The sequence below is a fragment of the Physella acuta genome, unplaced genomic scaffold, assembly GCF_028476545.2.
Source record: "Physella acuta isolate Inbredline_101_S28 unplaced genomic scaffold, ASM2847654v3 ptg000667l, whole genome shotgun sequence".
NCBI classification, from domain to species: Eukaryota; Metazoa; Mollusca; class Gastropoda; family Physidae; genus Physella; species Physella acuta.
Genome location: NW_026732186.1, coordinates 222,150 through 242,460, shown reverse-complemented (window position 1 = coordinate 242,460; position 20,311 = coordinate 222,150). Strand labels below are relative to the sequence as shown.

At 37.9% G+C, this 20,311-nt stretch overlaps 2 protein-coding genes across 11 annotated transcripts in view; one reads left to right on the top strand and one right to left on the bottom strand.

Moving 5' to 3' along the window:
- Positions 1–424: 424 nt before the first annotated feature.
- On the bottom strand, positions 425–18,605 carry LOC131948960 (S-adenosylmethionine sensor upstream of mTORC1). Of its 9 annotated transcripts, none has more exons than XM_059310697.1 (9): positions 18,554–18,605; positions 16,992–17,169; positions 13,763–13,958; positions 12,796–13,031; positions 10,415–10,524; positions 2,921–3,029; positions 2,401–2,645; positions 1,788–1,902; positions 425–830 (listed from the first exon to the last, which is right to left on the bottom strand). In XM_059310697.1, exons 3-9 carry the CDS (start codon positions 13,953–13,955, stop codon positions 642–644), a joined length of 1,197 nt encoding a protein of 398 aa, XP_059166680.1. In that variant the 5' UTR covers positions 13,956–13,958; positions 16,992–17,169; positions 18,554–18,605; the 3' UTR covers positions 425–641. The 9 variants fall into 9 exon arrangements, with proteins under 9 accessions (XP_059166680.1, XP_059166679.1, XP_059166677.1 ...); XM_059310696.1 differs by lacking the exon at positions 18,554–18,605 and adding an exon at positions 17,266–17,305; XM_059310694.1 differs by lacking the exons at positions 16,992–17,169; positions 18,554–18,605 and adding an exon at positions 16,355–16,591.
- LOC131948959 (forkhead box protein P1) overlaps positions 16,809–20,311 on the top strand; it is a 122,652-nt gene continuing 119,149 nt past the window's right edge. Inside the window, exon 1 of one of the 2 annotated variants that reach the window (XM_059310689.1) lies at positions 16,809–16,921. In XM_059310689.1, coding sequence (XP_059166672.1) covers positions 16,919–16,921 — 3 coding nt within the window. In that variant the 5' untranslated portion in view covers positions 16,809–16,918. The remainder of the gene's footprint in view (positions 16,922–20,311) is intronic. The other variant, XM_059310688.1, reaches the window with a different exon arrangement.

The window sequence follows — 20,311 nt, the reverse complement described above, 5'->3', positions numbered from 1 at the left end:
CAACACACAGATACCTCTGATGAAATCAAAATGTGGGTGTTTCTAATGACGACTAGTAGACTTGCAATACAAGCCAATCAATCAAATGACATGGCCCGTCGTCAGGCTGCTTCAAGCAATGATCAGACGGTGTAGGACAATAGACTGCAGTCTAAAGAGACTAATCACCATATGTTATTAGCTTTATGCTGATCACTCCCAGCCAGACAAAGGAACTTTATGTTTATTACAGCTTCACTTCAAGCTTAAGGAACATTTCAGTCTTTATGTTAACCACAGCATCAAGTTAGCTGAACATTTATGAGTGTTAACTTGCCAGTTATAGTCTGAATGATGTGGTTTAACACTACAGCTGTAGTGTGGTGTGGGTTCAAACATTCATGTTATATTGTTACTTAGGGCTTGTAACATAATAGAAGGTATCAAAATATTTATTATCTTATGAACTTTGGTCAAGTTTGAAATACTTTTAAACATGTTTTTGTCAATACTCATCACTTGATGTACTTGTTCAACTTAACATTTTATTCTCATATCAATACTTGTATTCATCAATAAATATAAATGCATATACTCATGGTCATTAGTAAAGTTAATTACATGTACTATTAAAACAAACATTAATTTAATTAACAAATTAATCATACATCATCCTCAAGAGCTGGAAGTTCAGAAGCCATGGACAAAAACTCGTTAAGTTTTTCCTCGTTGTCTTCTCCAACTGGCCCTGATGGGGTATCATCATAGCAGGCATCAGTCAAGTCTTGGGGAATGTAGAGCATGTCGACAAACCTGTCCTCACCTGTGGGGCGTGGGTGTGGGTCACACACCTGAAAGTGTACATACAGTGTTACACATTGTAAATGGTATCCAAATATGTAATGTGTTTTATGGGTAGATTTTACAACCAATGTAAATATAAGTATGGATGTGACCTAATCTTTCTGAAGGCCATACAGTGGATGTAACCTTACCTTTCTGAAGGCCACACATTGGATGTGATCTTGACCTAACCTTTCTGAAGGCCATACAGTGGATGTGACCTTGACCTTACCTTTCTGAAGGCCATACAGTGGATGTGACCTTGACCTTACCTTTCTGAAGGCCATACAGTGGGTGTGACCTTGACCTTACCTTTCTGAAGGCCATACAGTGGGCATGACCTTACCTTTCAGAAGGCCATACAGTGGGTGTGACCTTGACCTTAGCTTTCTGAAGGTCATACAGTGGATGTAACCTTACCTTTCTGAAGGCCACACATTGGATGTGATCTTGACCTAACCTTTCTGAAGGTCATACAGTGGATGTAACCTTACCTTTCTGAAGGCCATACAGTGGATGTGACCTTACCTTTCTGAAGGCCATACAGTGGATGTGACCTTACCTTTCAGAAGGCCATACAATGGGTGTGACCTTGACCTTACCTTTCTGAAGGTCATACAGTGGATGTGACCTTACCATTCTGAAGGTCATACAGTGGATGTGACCTTACCTTTCTGAAGGCCATACAGTGGATGTGATCTTGACCTAACCTTTCTGAAGGTCATACAGTGGATGTGACCTTACCTTTCTGAAGGCCATACAGTGGATGTGATCTTGACCTAACCTTTCTGAAGGTCATACAGTGGATGTGACCTTACCTTTCTGAAAGCCATACAGTGGATGTAACCTTACCTTTCTGAAGGCCATACAGTGGATGTGACCTTGACCTTACCTTTCTGAAGGCCATACAGTTATGTGACCTTACCTTTCTGGAGGCCATACAGTGGATGTGACCTTGACCTTACCTTTCTGAAGGCTATACAGTGGATGTGATCCTGTTTCTGGTACTTCCATCTCCTAAAGCCTATGGACTCTATGGCCTGTCTCCAGCTTCTCATCATGGGGGCGTTACGATGTTGACTGAAATGTCATATGTCATTTGAAGTGTCAAGTGAGAAATGACAACTGGGGACTAGATACTAACACTAGCTACTTTTACTATTACTTTTTTTTAAACAGCATCTTTGAACAGATACAATGATTGATTATACTTAATCTAGTTATCTCCCCTTTGGTTCGTGAACATAGTAATCTTTACAAGCATTTTTAGTAACTAATTTTATACAACATAGTGATCTGTATATTAATTTTTATTGACTAATTTCATGGAACAAGAGTTTTTTTAGTGACTAATTTACTACAAAATAGTGATCTTTACATTCATTTTTAGTGACTAATTTAATAAAACACACTTGTAGTGAATAATTTAACAGCTAATTAGACAAAGTGAATTATCATTGTTTTGTCATTGTATAAGCTCTAATATGAGAAATTTGTAACAAAAGTTATGGCAAAGGTCAAAGTTGATATACTCCCCCCCCCCCTGGCAACTGGGTGGGTTCCACTGAGTGAACTGACCTGTGGGAGTCAGGTGTGATGACCAGCAACAGCCCACTGCTGGACAGCAGGCTGTGAGCTGTTGTACAGCACTGCCACCTCTGGGCGGGGGAGGGCAGGTACTCCAGCAGCAAGGAGAAGATAACTGCGTGGAAACTTTGACCTGGCAGCCGGGTCACTGGGCTGGCCAGGTCATGGAGGTCAAAGTTCAAGGGGTCGGGGTGCTCATAAGTAGATAACTGGAGGAAATCACATTTGAGGACTGTCTGTGGATGAAAAGTTATCCAAATTTTAGGACCACGTGGATGAAAATGTATCCAAAGAACAGAGAGACTAGTAATCTCCATCAACAAATTTATTAAATCTGTAGATTCCACTCAACGATTATCACAGGATTATACCTCATACATTTCTGTCAGAACAGTAAGTGACTTGTATTGAAAAAGAAATAAATTAACTATACCATTAAATGTACTAGAACAGGTTAACTCATTAGCTTAGACACCTATCTCACCTGTCCTATAAGAGAAAACCATCTCACCTGTTTAGCTGGGCTTAGATCGATACCAACAGCATCAAATTCCTCGAATTCAAGAAAAGGGTTGTAGCAGCTGCCTACATCCAACAATCGGATTTTCCCAGTCACAGACCTGCTCACACGACCAAATTTATCAAGGGATGTAACTATGTTATTTGATAAACTCCTTAACATTAATTGAATGCTTTCCCTTGGATTGATGTTCTATAACATTTCCCTACAGCTAACCTTTGAGGGGAAAATCCAACTGCAATAGACCTATTACCGAGAATAGTCTCAAAATTATACGAAAGGCCCATTAAATATTGTTAAAATCATGAACGATGTTATTAAAATAAATATGGTTATAAAATCTTAACTTTTTGGGTTTTGTTGGACTTGACTAAAGATTGTATGCATGTGATGTTTTTTTAAAGTATTTTCAGAATTTTAACACTGAAAATCTATACAAACATAGATTAAATAGCCATATGGCTTTGAAAATTGTAAGTTTGTATAAAACTTAAATCAACCAAGTTTTGCGCTCTAATTACTAGGAAGTGAAGTTTCTGTTGAGTGAAGTTTCAGGTTATAATTTAGGTTTGATGAAAATAATTAGAAATGTAGCATTTAATTCACACAATTGCAATGTTTATATCACTGATAGATTCTTACAATATTAACAAATTTCCTCATTTTTTGTTTTGTTTACAACCGCCATGAAGGCAACATGGACTAATAACTATGGAAGAATCCTCGTCACCTAGTTAATGTCCATTTGAAACAAACTGTGAGTTTAGCCAGTTACGTCAGTCGTTGGGAGAGGAATACATTGATTTAAAAGTATCGTAGTTTGTTGTTTCACATACTAATACACGCCTATTTTAATACACGCCTACCTATATATATATATATATATATATATATATATATATATATATACATATATATATACATATATATATACATATATATATACATATATATATACATATATATATACATATATATATATACATATATATATACATATATATATACATATATATATATACATATATATATATATATATATATATATATATATATATATATATATATATATATATACATATATATATATATATAAAGAAAGTGAAAGAAATATAGATTGATAGATAGATAAATAGATTTCTATGTATGTATACGCAAACACTTTTGACAGTTTCTATTAAACTAACAATCTGAAGGCACCGAGGTTTAGACAATAAGAAAACCGACCATTGTAATTTGTTTGTTTCCGACTGCTGTGTTAATGGTATGAACTGAGTTTAAACTCACAAGAGAAGAGCTGTATTCTTGAGACTGGCGGTGTACACAGTGCGTGTCGCCTAGTGCTGTAAACATTGTAGCACGCACAGAACAAACCTATATTACATCTATAAATCAGGCCGGCTCATTTAATCTTGGTACACTGGGGCCGGGGGAACTATTTCAAATAACGGTCGTGTTTGTTGACTGACGCGGACACTATTTTCTTTTCATTTATTTTGGCAGGACCGGTGGCCCCGCTAGTTTTGTCAGCCGGGTGAATGTGTACAATCAATATCAAGGGGGGCGACTTTGTACAAGCCACATTAAGGGGAAGTAACCGGGGCTGATCTCTTTTTGTTGACACAAGAACCAGTACTCAAGTTAACTGTCAATAACAATTAGCACAAAGTTTGGGGTGGAATTTCGGCTTTTTCAAATAAAAAATACCCCCACCCTCCGTCTTCACCAAGTGGGTTACCCCCTCCCTCACCCCTTACCCCACTAACACTATTTTCTCTATTATCTCGGTGACTATTCCCCATCGGTAAAATTCTTCTAACAACACCATGTACGGCTAAATTAGTCCCGTTTTTGTTGAGACTGGAGACTTGGTCCCATCAGCCCAATGTTTAGGTGGCAGTTGACATCAATTTACACAGGGAGCTACTGAACACCGCTCAAGGAAAACCAACACAGCCTTTGATGGTACTGGCCTGCGTTAGGAAACTTAATTTCCAGAACTTTCCAACGCTAACCAGCTCACTGGCGGGCGGAGCAATGAAAAAGTTAATACCGTATAAAAACAAAGGATCAAAGTGGCAATTATATACTAGCTGTGGGTGTTGCGCCATCACATCTGCCTGGGTAGGGCCACACTAAAGCCAGAGCCACACTAGAGGCAGAGCCAAACTAGAGCCAGGGCCAAACTAGAGCCTGCTCCCTACAAATAAACAAGGACCATAATTTTTGGAAGAAAAGTAAACTATGGAAGCCAATGCGTTTCTTCACATGAAAGGACTCGGCCTCAAACGATTCTTTGATCACGGCTATTTATTTAGCTATAAACCACCCCCTTCTTTTCCTTTATTCAACTTATTTACCAATAGGGAGTGGGGTGGGGGGGGGGGAAGACGATACAAAGAAAAGCCCGGGAAAGCCTTCAAGAGGCGTGTGTAGACAGACGAGAACAAACTGGGTTTATATTCTTTTCTCGGTCCCGTAGTTGACCAGCACCGCCCCGTCAAAGTTTGTCTAGACTAGAAGCCCCGTAACTTGATGACTAAATACTTGGAGGACAACAGGACAAATCTGGGACACAGTAGAGGACAAATCTGGGACACAATAGAGGACAAATCTGGGACACAATAGAGGACAAATCTGGGACACGATAGAGGACAAATCTGGGACACAATATTTAGAGGACAAATCTGGGACACGATAGAGGACAAATCTGGGACACAATAGAGGACAAATCTGAGACACGATAGAGGACAAATCTGGGACACAATACTTAGAGGACAAATCTGGGACACAATAGAGGACAAATCTAGGACAAATTAGAGGACAAATCTGGGACACAATAAAGGACAAATCTGGGACACAATATCTAGAGGACAAATCTGGGACACAATAGAGGACAAATCTAGGACACAATAGAGGACAAATCTGGGACACAATAGAGGACAAATCTGGGACACAATACTTACAGGAAAAATCTGGGACACAATACTTAGAGGACATTTTCTGGGACACGATAGAGGACAAATCTGGGACACGATAGAGGACAAATCTGGGACACGATAGAGGACAAATCTGGGACACAATACTTAAAGGACAAATCTGGGACACAATAGAGGACAAATCTGGGACACAGTAGAGGACAAATCTGGGACACAATAGAGGACAAATCTGGGACACAATACTTACAGGAAAAATCTGGGACACAATAGAGGACAAATCTGGGACACGATAGAGGACAAATCTGGGACACAATACCTAGAGGACAAATCTGGGACACAATAGAGGACACATCTAGGACACAATACTTAGAGGACACATCTAGGACACAATACTTAGAGGACACATCTAGGACACAATACTTAGAGGACACATCTAGGACACAATACTTAGAGGACAAATCTGGGACACAATATCTAGAGAACAAATCTGGGACACAATATCTAGAGGACAAATCTGGGACACAATATCTAGAGGACAAATCTGGGACACAATATCTAGAGGACAAATCTGGGATACAATACAAGACATTTTTTTGGTCATTAAAATAAAACATTCTGTAGTTATAAAACACTGTTAGGTTATTTTTTTTAACATGGACCCAAATGGCCGTTGTTAAACCCACACACTTTATCTATGCCAACACACTGACCATTAGACCCACACTTTGGCTATTATACCCACACATTGGCTATTATACCCACACACTGGCCATTAGACCCACACACTGACCATTAGACCCACAATTTGGCCATTAGACCCACACACTGACCATTAGACCCACACTTTGGCTATTATACCCACACACTGGCCATTAGACCCACACACTGGCCATTAGACCCACACACTGACCATTAGACCCACACACTGACCATTAGACCCACAATTTGGCCATTAGACCCACACACTGACCATTAGACCCACACTTTGGCTATTATACCCACACACTGGCCATCCCCCCCCCCCCCCAACTGACCATCTGCCAGGTATATGTGTGTAGCCCTGACATTACCTGCCATCAACATGGCCCCAAGCAGACTGCCCCCAGCGGACATACTGTACATACTTGTACCCTGGGGCTCTGGGGTAGGTACACTATCAAACAAGCTCCCCCAGACAGCGGTGATGTGAAAAATGTCAGTCATGTCACACTGTGTTCATCTCTCCATGTTAACCTGATGATCTAATCCTAAATAAAAAACGCAAGGGAAAAAAAGCCAATTAAACCCAAATTAAAATAGGTAAGTGCCAATGTGACAAGTCTAAACAATGAGTTTGGCCTGTGTGTGCCGGGATGACGTACTCGTTCAGATGACGTGACACTCACGTGGTTTGATACTTCTCACACCTACGGCAAGAGGATGTTGTGTGGCCAGATTTTTGCCAGAGGTATGTTGTGTGGCCAGATTTTTGCCAGAAGGATGTTGTGTGGCCAGATTTTAGCCAGAAGGATGTTGTGTGGCCAGATTTTTGCCCCGCAGGTACATCCGGCCTTTATAAATAACAGCACCAGCCGCATCTACCCCGAACATGTAAATGAGCACAGGCAAACTTTCCCATCGAGAAGATTTACTTTGACCACGCTCTGGTAATCTCCCCTCTCTACCACACCCAATCAAAATAATGCAAAGATGACACCCCCCCCCCCCTCCCGCATCTTTGAAGTTGTCAGACACCAACGGCAGGTGTTTCTTCCTTCTCCAATTTCCCCAAGAGACGAAACTTCCACGAGGGATGAGAAGGGGAGAGGATGCTGGGTACTGTGTGTTTGCTGAGTACTGGTGTTTGCTAAGCAACAACAATCATCATGAATGTCAACAGGCGTGGGCTAGCTCTGCCTTTACGATAAACTAGATGGAGCTTAATGGGGTACACTTACTCGGTCAACATCTACAGCTTGAAAGAGGGGTCTGACTGGCTGTCACATTTTTTAGACCTGTCCTTTTAAGTAACAATCTTTTAGGAAGACACCGGGGAACACAAATAATTCTTCATATAAATAGTCTCATGTTTCCAGTTGGAACAGTTTTAAAATTTGCATTTTCACTCACGAAATTATGAACAAGTAAAACAAGTTAATAAATATGTATTTTGACTCATTTTCACCCAATTTTGACGTTTGAAACAACACATTTTGACATTTTCACCCAATTTTGACGCTTGAAACAACAAATTTTGACATGTTATTTTTATCCCAAAATAAACAGCTATAATAAAGGGATGGCCCCTACAGTAGCGATGTATCATGTTCACGTGAAATCAAATACTTTCTCAAGATGTTCCTGGCAGATTTTAAACAAACATAAGATCCACCCAGATGATGCACTGAACAAATAAGCAAACCATTCCCTCTAAACATGGACTGAGGTGTACTTCTCACATTTATTGCACAAATATTTCAGAGTAAATATAGGTGGCATTTGAGTGGGCCAGATCTCAATGAGATTTATTGATTCAGGTAGACAAACAAGAAAGACTGGTCAAACAAAGCTACAGGGGTCACTGTTCAAGAGAATATCTCTCTGTGTGTTTGTGGGTGTGCTCAATGTGTGGGGATGGAGACTGGAGAGAATGTGTGTGATGAACTGTGTGGGGATGTAGAATATCTGGGTGTGTGTACTGAAATGTGTGGGGATATGTGTGTTCCAAAATAAATGGTGTTGGAGGTGTCTCTTTCTCTCTCTAAGTATGTGCTGAAATCTGTAGTGACTAATAAACAAAGGCAGGTTGTAATCAGTGTTGTTGTGTTAGGTGCTGTTGTGTTGGAATTTGCTGTATTGTGTTTACTGTGTTGGGTGTTGTATTTCGTATTGTGTTGTGTTTTACTGTGTTGGGTGTTGTATTTGGTGTTGTGTTTTGCTTAACTGTGTTGGGTGTTGTATTTGGAGTTGTGCTGTTGTGTTGGGTGCTTTGTGTTGGGTTTAATGTATTGGGTGTTGTATTTCATGTTATATTTGCAATTGTGTTGTAAGGTAATGCACGGGTAATGCATGCAGATATTGCTGTCACAAAATAAGCCAAAGCAATGAGGTTCTAGCCACAAAAATGACCATCCTACTGTAGTGTTAACTAGCTGAAAGTTCATGTAGGAACAAACCCAGACAACCACATTACCCAGTCAAACCCCAAACAGAACCACATTACCCAGCCAAACTGATAGTGTACAAAACAATGTAGATAAATGAAGTCTCTATTTATTTCTTTAATATCAGCACTGAGTGTTTATTTGCAGTAGACTTGTCTTGTTATCTTGGGATTAGCCTACATTTGATAACAAATAATTTTCTCTGGTACAGCTTGTTGATTTTTCTGCCAGGGAGTTCTGTGTGTTTGTATTGAAAAACTAGTGGGACACGCCAACAACAGACAGATAACAGGGCCTGTTACACAACACTTCAAGTTAATCTCCCACCCTGGTTTAACAGCTTACCATTGGCGGTCACAGGGTCAATCTCTGAATGTCAACCACTAACTTTTTTAATCAACGTATTTGGATCATGGATGGCTATTTGAATGAATAAGTGTGGCACATTTTTTGTTTCTTTTTTAAATGTAATTTTAAAATCACATCAAAAAGCTTATACAGAAACAATTTATTGCAAACTGAGAAACACTGGCCTGAATGAACTAAAGTTTGAGACAAATTTACAAGCCATATAAATACAAATTAAATATACCACAAATAAATCAATATAGATCTATATTTGCATCATACAAATTATGTTTTGGCTTTGGAGACATATTTTGACATATGAAATATATCAACCCTATCCAATTGAAAGTCTTTTAGTTTCTTAGTTAAAATATAAAGAACTGACCACCATTTGGATCAAATATAGAACTGACCACCATTTGGGTGAAATAAAGAACTGACCACCATTTGGGTGAAATAAAGAACTGACCACCATTTGGGTGAAATATAGAATTGACCACCATTTGGGTGAAATATAGAACTGACCACCATTTGGGTGAAATTTTAAGGGATGAAAGCAGAATGGATTTCCAAGGAAGGTGTGGAGATAAATTTATTTATTTCCTGTCTTTAGTTTGTAATTCTGCATATCTTATGTAAAGCACTTTTTGTGTGAAATATCAATGTGTTTACTAATTGTGTTACCAACAGGTAATGTGAAAAAATCACACGTACTACTGGTAAAGCCCTGATAAAATAATGTTTCATTTCTCTGTGGATTGTTTCTCCAGTAGCTTCAATAAATATGATTGGACAGAACAATTTTAAACAAAGCCTTTCAGCCAAAACAGTTGCCGACACAACACAACATTACAGTTAAAAGTTTAAAGAATATAAGCTTCTCAAAAAATTGTATTTAAAAATTGTCATTTACTTAAAAATTTGTTAGTTACTTTAAAATCTGAATTCACTAAAAAAATGAGTGAATCAAAATAATTAATTACTTATTTTCAGAAAAAAAATGTAGGGAAATATGACTTACTAAGAAAAAAGTGAAAAAAAAAACAACAACTTACTGCTTTATCTCAGGTTTGATATCACTTTCAACATTTGCTTCAAGTCTGTCACAACTTTTGTCATTGGCAAACACTGTGGGTGTTGTATTGCTTGCGTCAGCATCATTCATCTACATGTAGAATAGAGTGACACCCACAGAACGCATACATTAAAACTGAAGTTTCTTCATTGTTATTTGTAACACTGGAGGGGATTTCTTCCAACACAACCAAGTATTATGTGTCAACATGTTATGCGCCATGTCCTGTCCAACACAACCAAGTATTAGGTGTCAACATGTTATGCGTCATGTCCTGCTGACTTGGTTTTTGCCTGTTTTTCTTTATGGGTTTGTTTCTATAGAACTTTGTCCAACCTAGAGCAATTGTCTCATTTTGGAGTTTTCATCCTAGATGGGTTGTTGTCCCCCAGTTTATGAGCATCATCTGCCTCAGATCAAAACTCAGGACTTTAGAGTTAGCAATCATATGGGTTGTCTAGTTGCTAGGTTTAACCTAAATATTAACAGGGTGGTTGTGGGTTGTCTAGTTGCTAGGTTTAACTTAAGTATTAGCTGGGTGGTTGTGGGTTGTCTAGTTGCTAGGTTTAACCTAAATATTAACAGGGTGGTTGTGGGTTGTCTAGTTGCTAGGTTTAACCTAAATATTAGCTGGGTGGTTGTGGGTTGTCTAGTTGCTAGGTTTAACCTAAATATTAACAGGGTGGTTGTGGGTTGTCTAGTTGGTTTAACCTAAATATTAGCTGGGTGGTTGTGGGTTGTCTAGTTGCTAGATTTAACCTAAATATTAGCTGGGTGGTTTTGGGTTGTCTAGTTGCTAGGTTTAACCTAAATATTAGCTGGGTGGTTGTGGGTTGTCTCGTTGCTAGGTTTAACCTAAATATTAACTGGGTGGTTGTGGGTTGTCTAGTTGGTTTAACCTAAATATTAGCTGGGTGGTTGTGGGTAGTCTAGTTGCTAGGTTTAACCTAAATATTAACTGGGTGGTTGTGGGTTGTCTAGTTGGTTTAACCTAAATATTAGCTGGGTGGTTGTGGGTTTTGTAGTTGCTAGGTTTAACTTAAATATTAGCTTGGTGGTTGTGGGTTGTCTAGTTGCTAGGTTTAACCTAAATATTAACTGGATGGTTTTGGGTTTTCTGGTTGCTAGGTTTAACTTAAGTTTTAGCTGGGTGGTTGTGTGTTGTCTAGTTGCTAGGTTTAACCTAAATATTAGCTGGGTGGTTTTGGGTTTTCTAGTTGCTAGGTTTAACTTAAGTTTTAGCTAGGTGGTTGTGTGTTGTCTAGTTGCTAGGTTTAACCTAAATATTAACTGGATGGTTGTGCATTTTCTGGTTGCTAGGTTTAACCTAAATACTTGCTGGGTAGTTGTGGGTCGTCCAGTGTGAAAAGTTTAAGACAACACATGCACATGACTAGAGTTAGGGAAATATATATACTTTATACCACAACAAAGCTAGAGATATACAATAAAACTTAGCAGTTTTGCTTATGGCTGGGAATAAAACTGTTCACATGTGTAGACCTCCAACAACACACATTAAAGATAGAAGCACAAACACAATGTTACAAATGTAGCTTGAAAGCATAAACACAATGCTACAAATGTAGCTTGGATCATAAACACAATGCTACAAATGTAGCTTGGAACATAAACACAATACCAAAAGTGTAGCTTGGAACATAAACACAATACCACAAATGTAGCTTGGAACATAAACACAATACCACAAGTGTAGCTTGGAACATAAACACAATACCACAAATGTAGCCTTAAATAGTTCTCATTCTCTTTATTTGGACAAAGTACAAATGGATTAGCTTCTTCTGTTTAATTAATTAGTTTTGAAAAATTCCTCAAGCAAAACAACATTACAGGTGAAATATAGCTATTGGAAAATGCATTAATCCAGGATGGTAACTACAAGAATAGAAGGAGAAACTACTGATGGATGTTAGTACAAACACTACAACCTACACACCCCACCCTCCTACACACACACCCACCTACAAGTACTACAACCTACACACCCCACCCTCCTACACACACACCCATCTACAAGTACTACAACCTACACACCCCACCCTCCTACACACACACCCAACCCACCTACAAGCACCAAAACCTTCACACACCCCACCCACCTACACACACACCCCACCCACCTACACCCTCCCCCACATACAAGCACCCACCCCACCTCCACCCACCTGTGGATCCTCCTCAGCTATTCATGGTACACCCTCTTAGCATCTTTCTCTAGGGCTGTCCTCCTCGCCCCCACCTACACACACACCCCACCCACCTATACACACACCCCACCCACCTACACACACACCCCACCCACCTACACACCCCCCCCCCCCACCTACAAACACCCACCTGATGATTCCTCCTCAGCTTCTCATGGTACACCCTCTTAGCATCTTTCTCTAGGGCTATCCTCCTCCCCCCCTGTAAAAAATACTCCAGCATGACCTGGCGGCACCAGTGTATTCGTGTGGCTGGGTTCACTGACCAATGCTCTGTGGCCAGTCTGTACATGGCCTTGGCATACCTCTCCAGGCAGGCTTCATTTTCTGTATGTTGTTGCCAGACTTTTTCATGTTCTTTGGCATCTGAGGAAATTGTTGACATTGGTATGTAAGTAAACATCATACACAAATTTGTTGACATTGGAATGTAAGTAATCATCATGCACATAATTGTTAACATTATGTAAGCATCATACACAAATTTGTTGACAATGGCATGTAAGTAAGCATCATGCACAAAATTGTTGACATTGGTATGTAAGTAAGCATCATACACAAAATTGTTGACATTAAGTTAGCATCATGCACAAAATTGTTGACATTGGTATGTAAGAAAGCATCATACACAAAATTGTTGACATTAAGTAAGCATCTTACACAAAATTGTTGACATTGGTATGTAAGTAAGCATCTTCCTCTTCATGTTATGTGTCATTGAGGCCATTGACTCAATCTCAGCCTACTTTTTTTCTGGATTTGCTTCCATAACTTTGGCCCATCCAAGAAAAATTACAAGGCAGTAGATGTTTGATTTTGGAATTTTCTCTCCTAGATGAATTGCTAGCCCCAACTATTGAGCCTTATCAGCCTGGGGTTTGAACTCAAACTTTACAGTTTAGCAGCTATGAGCATTTCTACAGATTGTTTTAAAAAGTTTCTAACAAATAACAGATTCTGAGAAAACAATAGCAAACACTTGTATAGATTTGTATTACGTGTTTTAACAGAGGTAAGGCCAGTCTTAGGTCCTAGAAGCAACATTGGCAGTTACATAAGTATAAATTAATTACTTAAAAAAAAAATGTTTACTGTACTTGCACGATACTCGCGTCTTAACTGTCTGTGGACACCTTTGATAATGGCGGCTAATTGAAGGTGTTCATTCATATTTTTCTGTTTTTGGCCATCCCCTTGTTTAGAATTGCGGCCGTCCACTAGTATATGATGAGGGTCAACCAGTTGTTTCTGACAGAGGTCATCAGTCAATTTATGTTTCTCTTCCTCCATCACCTAAACAAAATAAAATGTATGACATCCATGGGATTGAGAGAGAAACAAAACAACTAAGTAATGTGCATTGGACTGGAATCCCCAGGGGAAAGGGAGGGTGGGCCGGCAAAGGAAAACATGCAACAGAACGGTTGAGGAGGAGGCGAAAACAGTTGGGCTCTCATGGGCACAGATTAGAGGAGCAGCCCAAAACCGAGTCCGCTGGAGATGTGTGGTTGCTGCCCTTTGCTCCCCAGGGGCCACAAAGGAGTGATGATGATGATGAAGTCTGTAATGACTTCCTCGAACTCCAATTGGAGGATGATTGATTCACTTGCAAAATTTGAAATTTCAGTATAAAAAAAACATTTCGAGTAGGGGGATGATTATTTCACATGTTACGGCTATATCTCTATATATGTAAATATATGGAAACAATATTTTTGAACACCTCCCACTCGATTGAATAAAAATCCTACGTACACCACTTCTTGCATGCACTGTAAGCACTACGTTGGGCGTCACCCTTCTACGGACGATGTTCTAAACCTACAGGCAACTGGGTGTCACCCCCTCTCCCAGATGGTGTCACCCAGCACATAATGATGTATATAACTTTAATAAACCGACTGGAAAAAGCAGAATTTCTCATTAAAATTTGCTTCATTTAACTAGTTGATCGTAACACATTTTAATCCTATCATTATGCTCCTAATATATTTCCCAGGCTACTCCATCTTAAATTTCTTACACTAGAATCATAAAGTATAACCTACTATAAATCTGACTGCAGTCTGCCATCATCATTGTCCCATACCATATTCAAATGAAAGAGGCCAAACAAATCACATTTTATTCCCTGATTTCTTACTTTTAACCAAAAGATTAATGGTAAATTTTTGGAAGTTTGCTTCGTAACAAGTGGAGTCTAGATCTAGTAATCTATTTCACTAGTAATACTAACATTTTTATTTCGTTTGGGTATTAACGAAACCATCTATTATTAGTATTATTAATATTATTAATCTATTTTCTTCACTGTACTGTAACTTATTACTACACTAACTAGATTCTAGTAACTACTACACTATAAAAACTAGACTAGACTAGATCTAGTTTTTATAGTGTACTATTAATATATAATTAATATTATATAATTATATAGGCCTAATCATATAGATCTAGATCTAATAAACATATATATATATTGCCATATATGACATATGATAATAATAATATATTATTATATTAAATATAATTATAAATATAATCTACCAAGCCAGACTAGATTCTACCAACCAAACTCCAAAGTACAGGACTTAGCGGCCTAGTAACTTAAACTTAAATTAAACTAATAGTTTAAATAATAAACTACTACAATAGCTCAGTAGTAACTAGACTAGCATTAATAAGTATTTCATGTAACTACTAGATTTACTACTGAAACTAACTCTTACACACAGCTATTCTAGAAATACTTTTCTTGCAGACTTTTTTCTGAAACCGAAAGTACGATCTTAGATATAAAAATGTTTTTGTCGCATTTTATTAGACAATATTAGAGCTATCTCCCTTGTGTTAGAATTTTAAATTAACTATGATTACTATCAAGCCTTTGTCACCTATTTTTAAAACGTGTTTGATTACAAAATTTATTATAAACATAAATTAATTACCATTAATTTGAAACAGTCATTTTACGCAGCTATATATTTCTAAATCCTTTAACAAATTGTAGGTTAGGGCCTTATAGAATTTAAAAAATGCCATAACCATAACAACCAGCAGCTTACACACTGCGGGTGACTAGCCCAGATCAGGTCTTTTTCGGCAACTTTTGATTAGTCATATCATGATACACACTTGGAAAATAAATATTATTTCACTAAAACTTTGTAAGTGCGCTGCAGCTATAAAAAGATCTAGATCTACTATTTTTCAAATACTAATTAAAAGTCACCATGGCTTCGCTGTTTAGCTTGGTTTTTTTCCCATTAGTTTTTATTTCACATTTGCGACAAAAAAATACACACTGACAAGCTTAAGGCTCAAATTGAGATGAATCTAGATCTAGACCTACACGTTGAAACTCGATATTTATTTTTTAATGTTTCTTTTTTTTTTTTTAGTAGGGTACATCCTAATCACTTTTACTAGTGGTCTAGAATCTATAGATAACTAGTGGTAGAACTCTATTTTAACTAGATTCTACATTTATTTATAGCTTCATCGCATGCTAACACCTACAGATTGGGTTTTAAAAAATCAACTTTATATTTAACAAAAATAAGTAGACCCTAGTCTATTCTGGTTGATGTAAAATAAATTTAAATCATTATTCTTTTCTTGTAAAACGTATCTTGTAAAAGGGTTTCCTCCATATGAAAACCCAACATAAAAATATTTTTTTTTATCACCAGGGAAATCCGTGATGTCATTGATTGCTTCGCTGTCTACTTTCTTTCATTCATGAAGTTGACATAGATCTAGAAAAGTCAGCAATACATTTGTAAGACAATCAACCATGTTATCAATGTAATACTTATTTAAAATTTTGAGAATCTAGTAGTTTAAAGCAGACGATCATAAATTATAGATAGCAACGCAGGGGCAACCCGCTTTGTTTGTTATTTTCTGTTTACACAGCAGGTGCCTGTGACGTCACTGTCCTGGTTGTAGTGCACCTAGAGAAAACAAGATACTTGCGCTGCGAAGAATAATGCTCGCACTAGTTTAAAGCCTCTACCTTACTTCTCGTTTGACAATATTTCAGTATTCTAAAATAAAAATAAAATAAATGTGATTTTATTTTAAGTTAATATATTGCGTTTTCGTTAAACTATTTTTTTAATGCTTGTTTATAGTTCGCGTAGTAATCTGTTTTTATTTACACCAATGTTGTGCTCGTGTTCTCTTTGAAGCCGATTGCTTTTTGCCGATATTGGCAACCTACTTCAAAGACCGACAGAAGATTGTAACAAATGGTAAGTTAAATTAATTTCAATTTTATTTACATATTAACTTTTAACATCTTACGTTACTTTTCTAACTCACGTGTAAGTTTTGTATTTTTTGTGTGTCAACACTGGGTCGATCGAAAAAGAGGCATGACTTTTTTTCCCTCTTTAGCCTCCTTTGCGCCTATGCCCTTTGCCTCCATTCAGTGAGTGCAGTTGGATCAATCAATGGGCGAGAACTTTACTGGATAGAGTTCTATAAATATAGCACTGTCCTTGAAATAGAAACATGTGTACGTTAAATATAAAATGTATAAATTTAAGCCATTACATATCCGATTAAGCCTTAAAGGATTAATACTTAGGCCTACTGGATTGATAGGAATTTTATTTTTGTTTATTTTTTTTAAAATTCAGCATTAGGCTAATAAAATTTAAATTAGTCATAGGCCTAAAGCCTTTTTTTTTAAATTTAATAGGCCTAGGCATATTTATTTAATTAAAGGTCTAATTAGTAATTAAATCTAGAATTTAGATCTATATCTAGTAGTCTTTTTTTCCCCCGGGCCTAGATAAACACATTGGGACAATATTACTACTAGAGTCTAGCTAGATCTAGAGATTGAACCCTATCGTTAAAGATCTAGATTCTAGCTAGATCTAGAATCTAGACTCTATGCCCATTTTTTTAAAAAAATATCCTGCCTAAATAAAAAAAAAAATAACGTATCATTTTAGTTTTTTAGTCTAAATATTAGACCAAGTTAAAAATATTGTAGGCCTACTAAATTATTACTCAATTTGTGTTAGTTCTAAAGCTAGGTATTGAAACGTTTCATCGGTTTAAGTTGTAATACTTGTATTTAGCAAAATGCACAGCTTCAGTCCCGAATCTTCACTTTTTATGTGTTAGTAGGCTACAATCTTGGGCCCACATTAATATAGACATACATTTTTATAATGATGCCTTGGTCCGGTAATCAGCATAGTACTAATTAATTTTAAGACAATGAGAGTAATAGCCTTCAACTTATTAAGATGTGTATCTGCCTCTAGTTGAAATAAAAAAATTCAAGTAGTTTATCAGCTTTGTTCACAATTTTTGTTTTCTTAGCCTAGATAAAAATTAGCATGTAATCTATTCTTAGGCCTATAACCCCGGGCTAGTCAAACACCGTCTTAGTTATTAAACTCAGACATTTTTTTAGTCGCCTTGTTTATTGAACGAGTTCTTGTGTAGAATATGTGTTAAGTTTTTAAGCCCCGTTAGTTATAGTGATTGTGAACGATTGTATGCACCAAGTATTATTAAGATATATTTCACATATATGTTAGCTTGTTTACTCGAGACAATATTTTAATTCAGTTAACAGCATGTATGTAATGCGTTAATTACAGGACACATATTGCGATGCACATGTCGACATAAACTATATGTTTTTATTCAGTAGTTGTTAGGCCTACGTCCCTGAACAACAAAACGTCATTGTTTTACGCCCAAAGGTTTCGTTTTTAACATTTTTTTGTTTGAGTGTTGAACCCGTCTTAAGACACATTTTTGTTTGGCGCCTGCTGCGTTTTTAAACACAAACAAGCACACCGAAGAAAAGAAAAACCGACTCAAATGCGTAACTAATTTTTGCCAGTTGACCTACTAACCTTCCGACCCTGTTCATTACCTCGAACCCCCTCATAGTCAGCACAGACTCACCAGCCCTCGTTGTTGTGTGTGTTACTGTAACCCTCCCCAGCCCGGCCCCCGTTGTTGTGTGTGTTACTGTTAACCTCCCCATCCCCCACCCTAAGCCCCGCCAAAAATTTGTTATCGTCTCCTGCCTCCACTCCCGCCCCTACCCCGCGCCGCGACCATCGGCGGCTATGTAAACAACAATAACCAATCCATAAATAGATCCGACCAATGGGGCGCGAGGGGCCGGGGCACACCGTTTCCACCCCGTAAACACGACGGGTAAAACAAACAATTTTTTAGATAGACAAAGAAATGGAAAGGTCTTGCCTCTACACAGCGCTGAGGCACGGTACAGCGATCAATATTTTTTGTTTTGTTCAAATAAAGCAAGATTTCAACAAAATCTACCCCGAGCTTTGTAGTCAACTTAGAAGTCACACGTACTGGCCGATCAATAGCACCGGCCCCAGCGAAACAATACTTGGACGAGAAAACAGGCTATGACGTATGCCTTGTGTACATATTCCCAGTTCCTTGTGTTTATTCAAGATTGATATTTTGAAATCAATACTTTTAATTTCTGCCAGTGTAAAAAAAAAAACAAAAAACAACTTTCTGTAATGAAAAAAAAAATTCTTTTAGTCACTACACGAAATGTTTAATTCCCATCCATGTTTTATCCGATGAACATTCGGTTTATTTATTTCTATCTAGTAGCTGGTTTATCCAGATTGATTCGTTTTTTATGATATTATCTACGACAATTGTCTATCTCCTTGGCAGATCAGCGTCATATTTTCGGGGATACAAATTGAGTCTGCACCGAGTAACCCTCGACCCCTACCACATACTCGGCGAAATATTTATTTATCGTGTGGCGGGACGGGCACATTTTTATACTGCTGTAAGCTGGAGTACTCCTCTTGTAGGGCTTGGTCAATCTGTCGCACTGTATAATGGTGCAATGGGGGGGGGGGGGGGGGAATGACGAATCTTAGCATCATATTTAGCCAAAACCAATCAGCCATGTCACCAGTTTTAGTCAACCATTATTTAGCAGTAAGCCCCCCCCCCCCCCTTTCTGTTATTTTTAAAAAAATGACGTTGATAATTTTGTTGTACCTTTTGTTGTCTTTCAACAAACCAAAAACACCAGCCTGGAAGATGTGTCGAGTCTGCATATTGGCAAGGTGGTGGTCACGGTTCAGTGAACACGTGTCCGTAGGGCAATGGTCTCTTGATGCACACAGCACACAAATAAATCACCTTGATTGACCTCAACTGATTGTTATCGTTCTCGTGGACCGTTATGACACACCGTGTCGGCTCTGTATAGCGGTGTGTGTGGAGGGGGGGGCGGTGAATAGAAAAAAAAGTTCCAGGACAATAACACAGATAAATGCCACAAAAGGATAATTTTATCGGGAAAAAAGTCACAGTAATTAAGTAACAAATGTGCATTAAGGAACATTTTGATTTACTTACAGAGATTTGTAAAATTGTGGGTGTTAATAAAAATATGGGTGGTGCTTTTGGTAACCGATTATAAACTGTAAAAGTATTATTGTTTTTAATAATAATACGACTCTGATCTTCACAAGAAGTAAACGTGCTATAATATTATTGACTCAGCATCTTCACATTTTGTGACATATTTATTTGAATACCTGGTAGAAATGTAGTTTATAAAGAAATGTAGGCATTTCTTCTGTCAGCCTGGTCCGTCC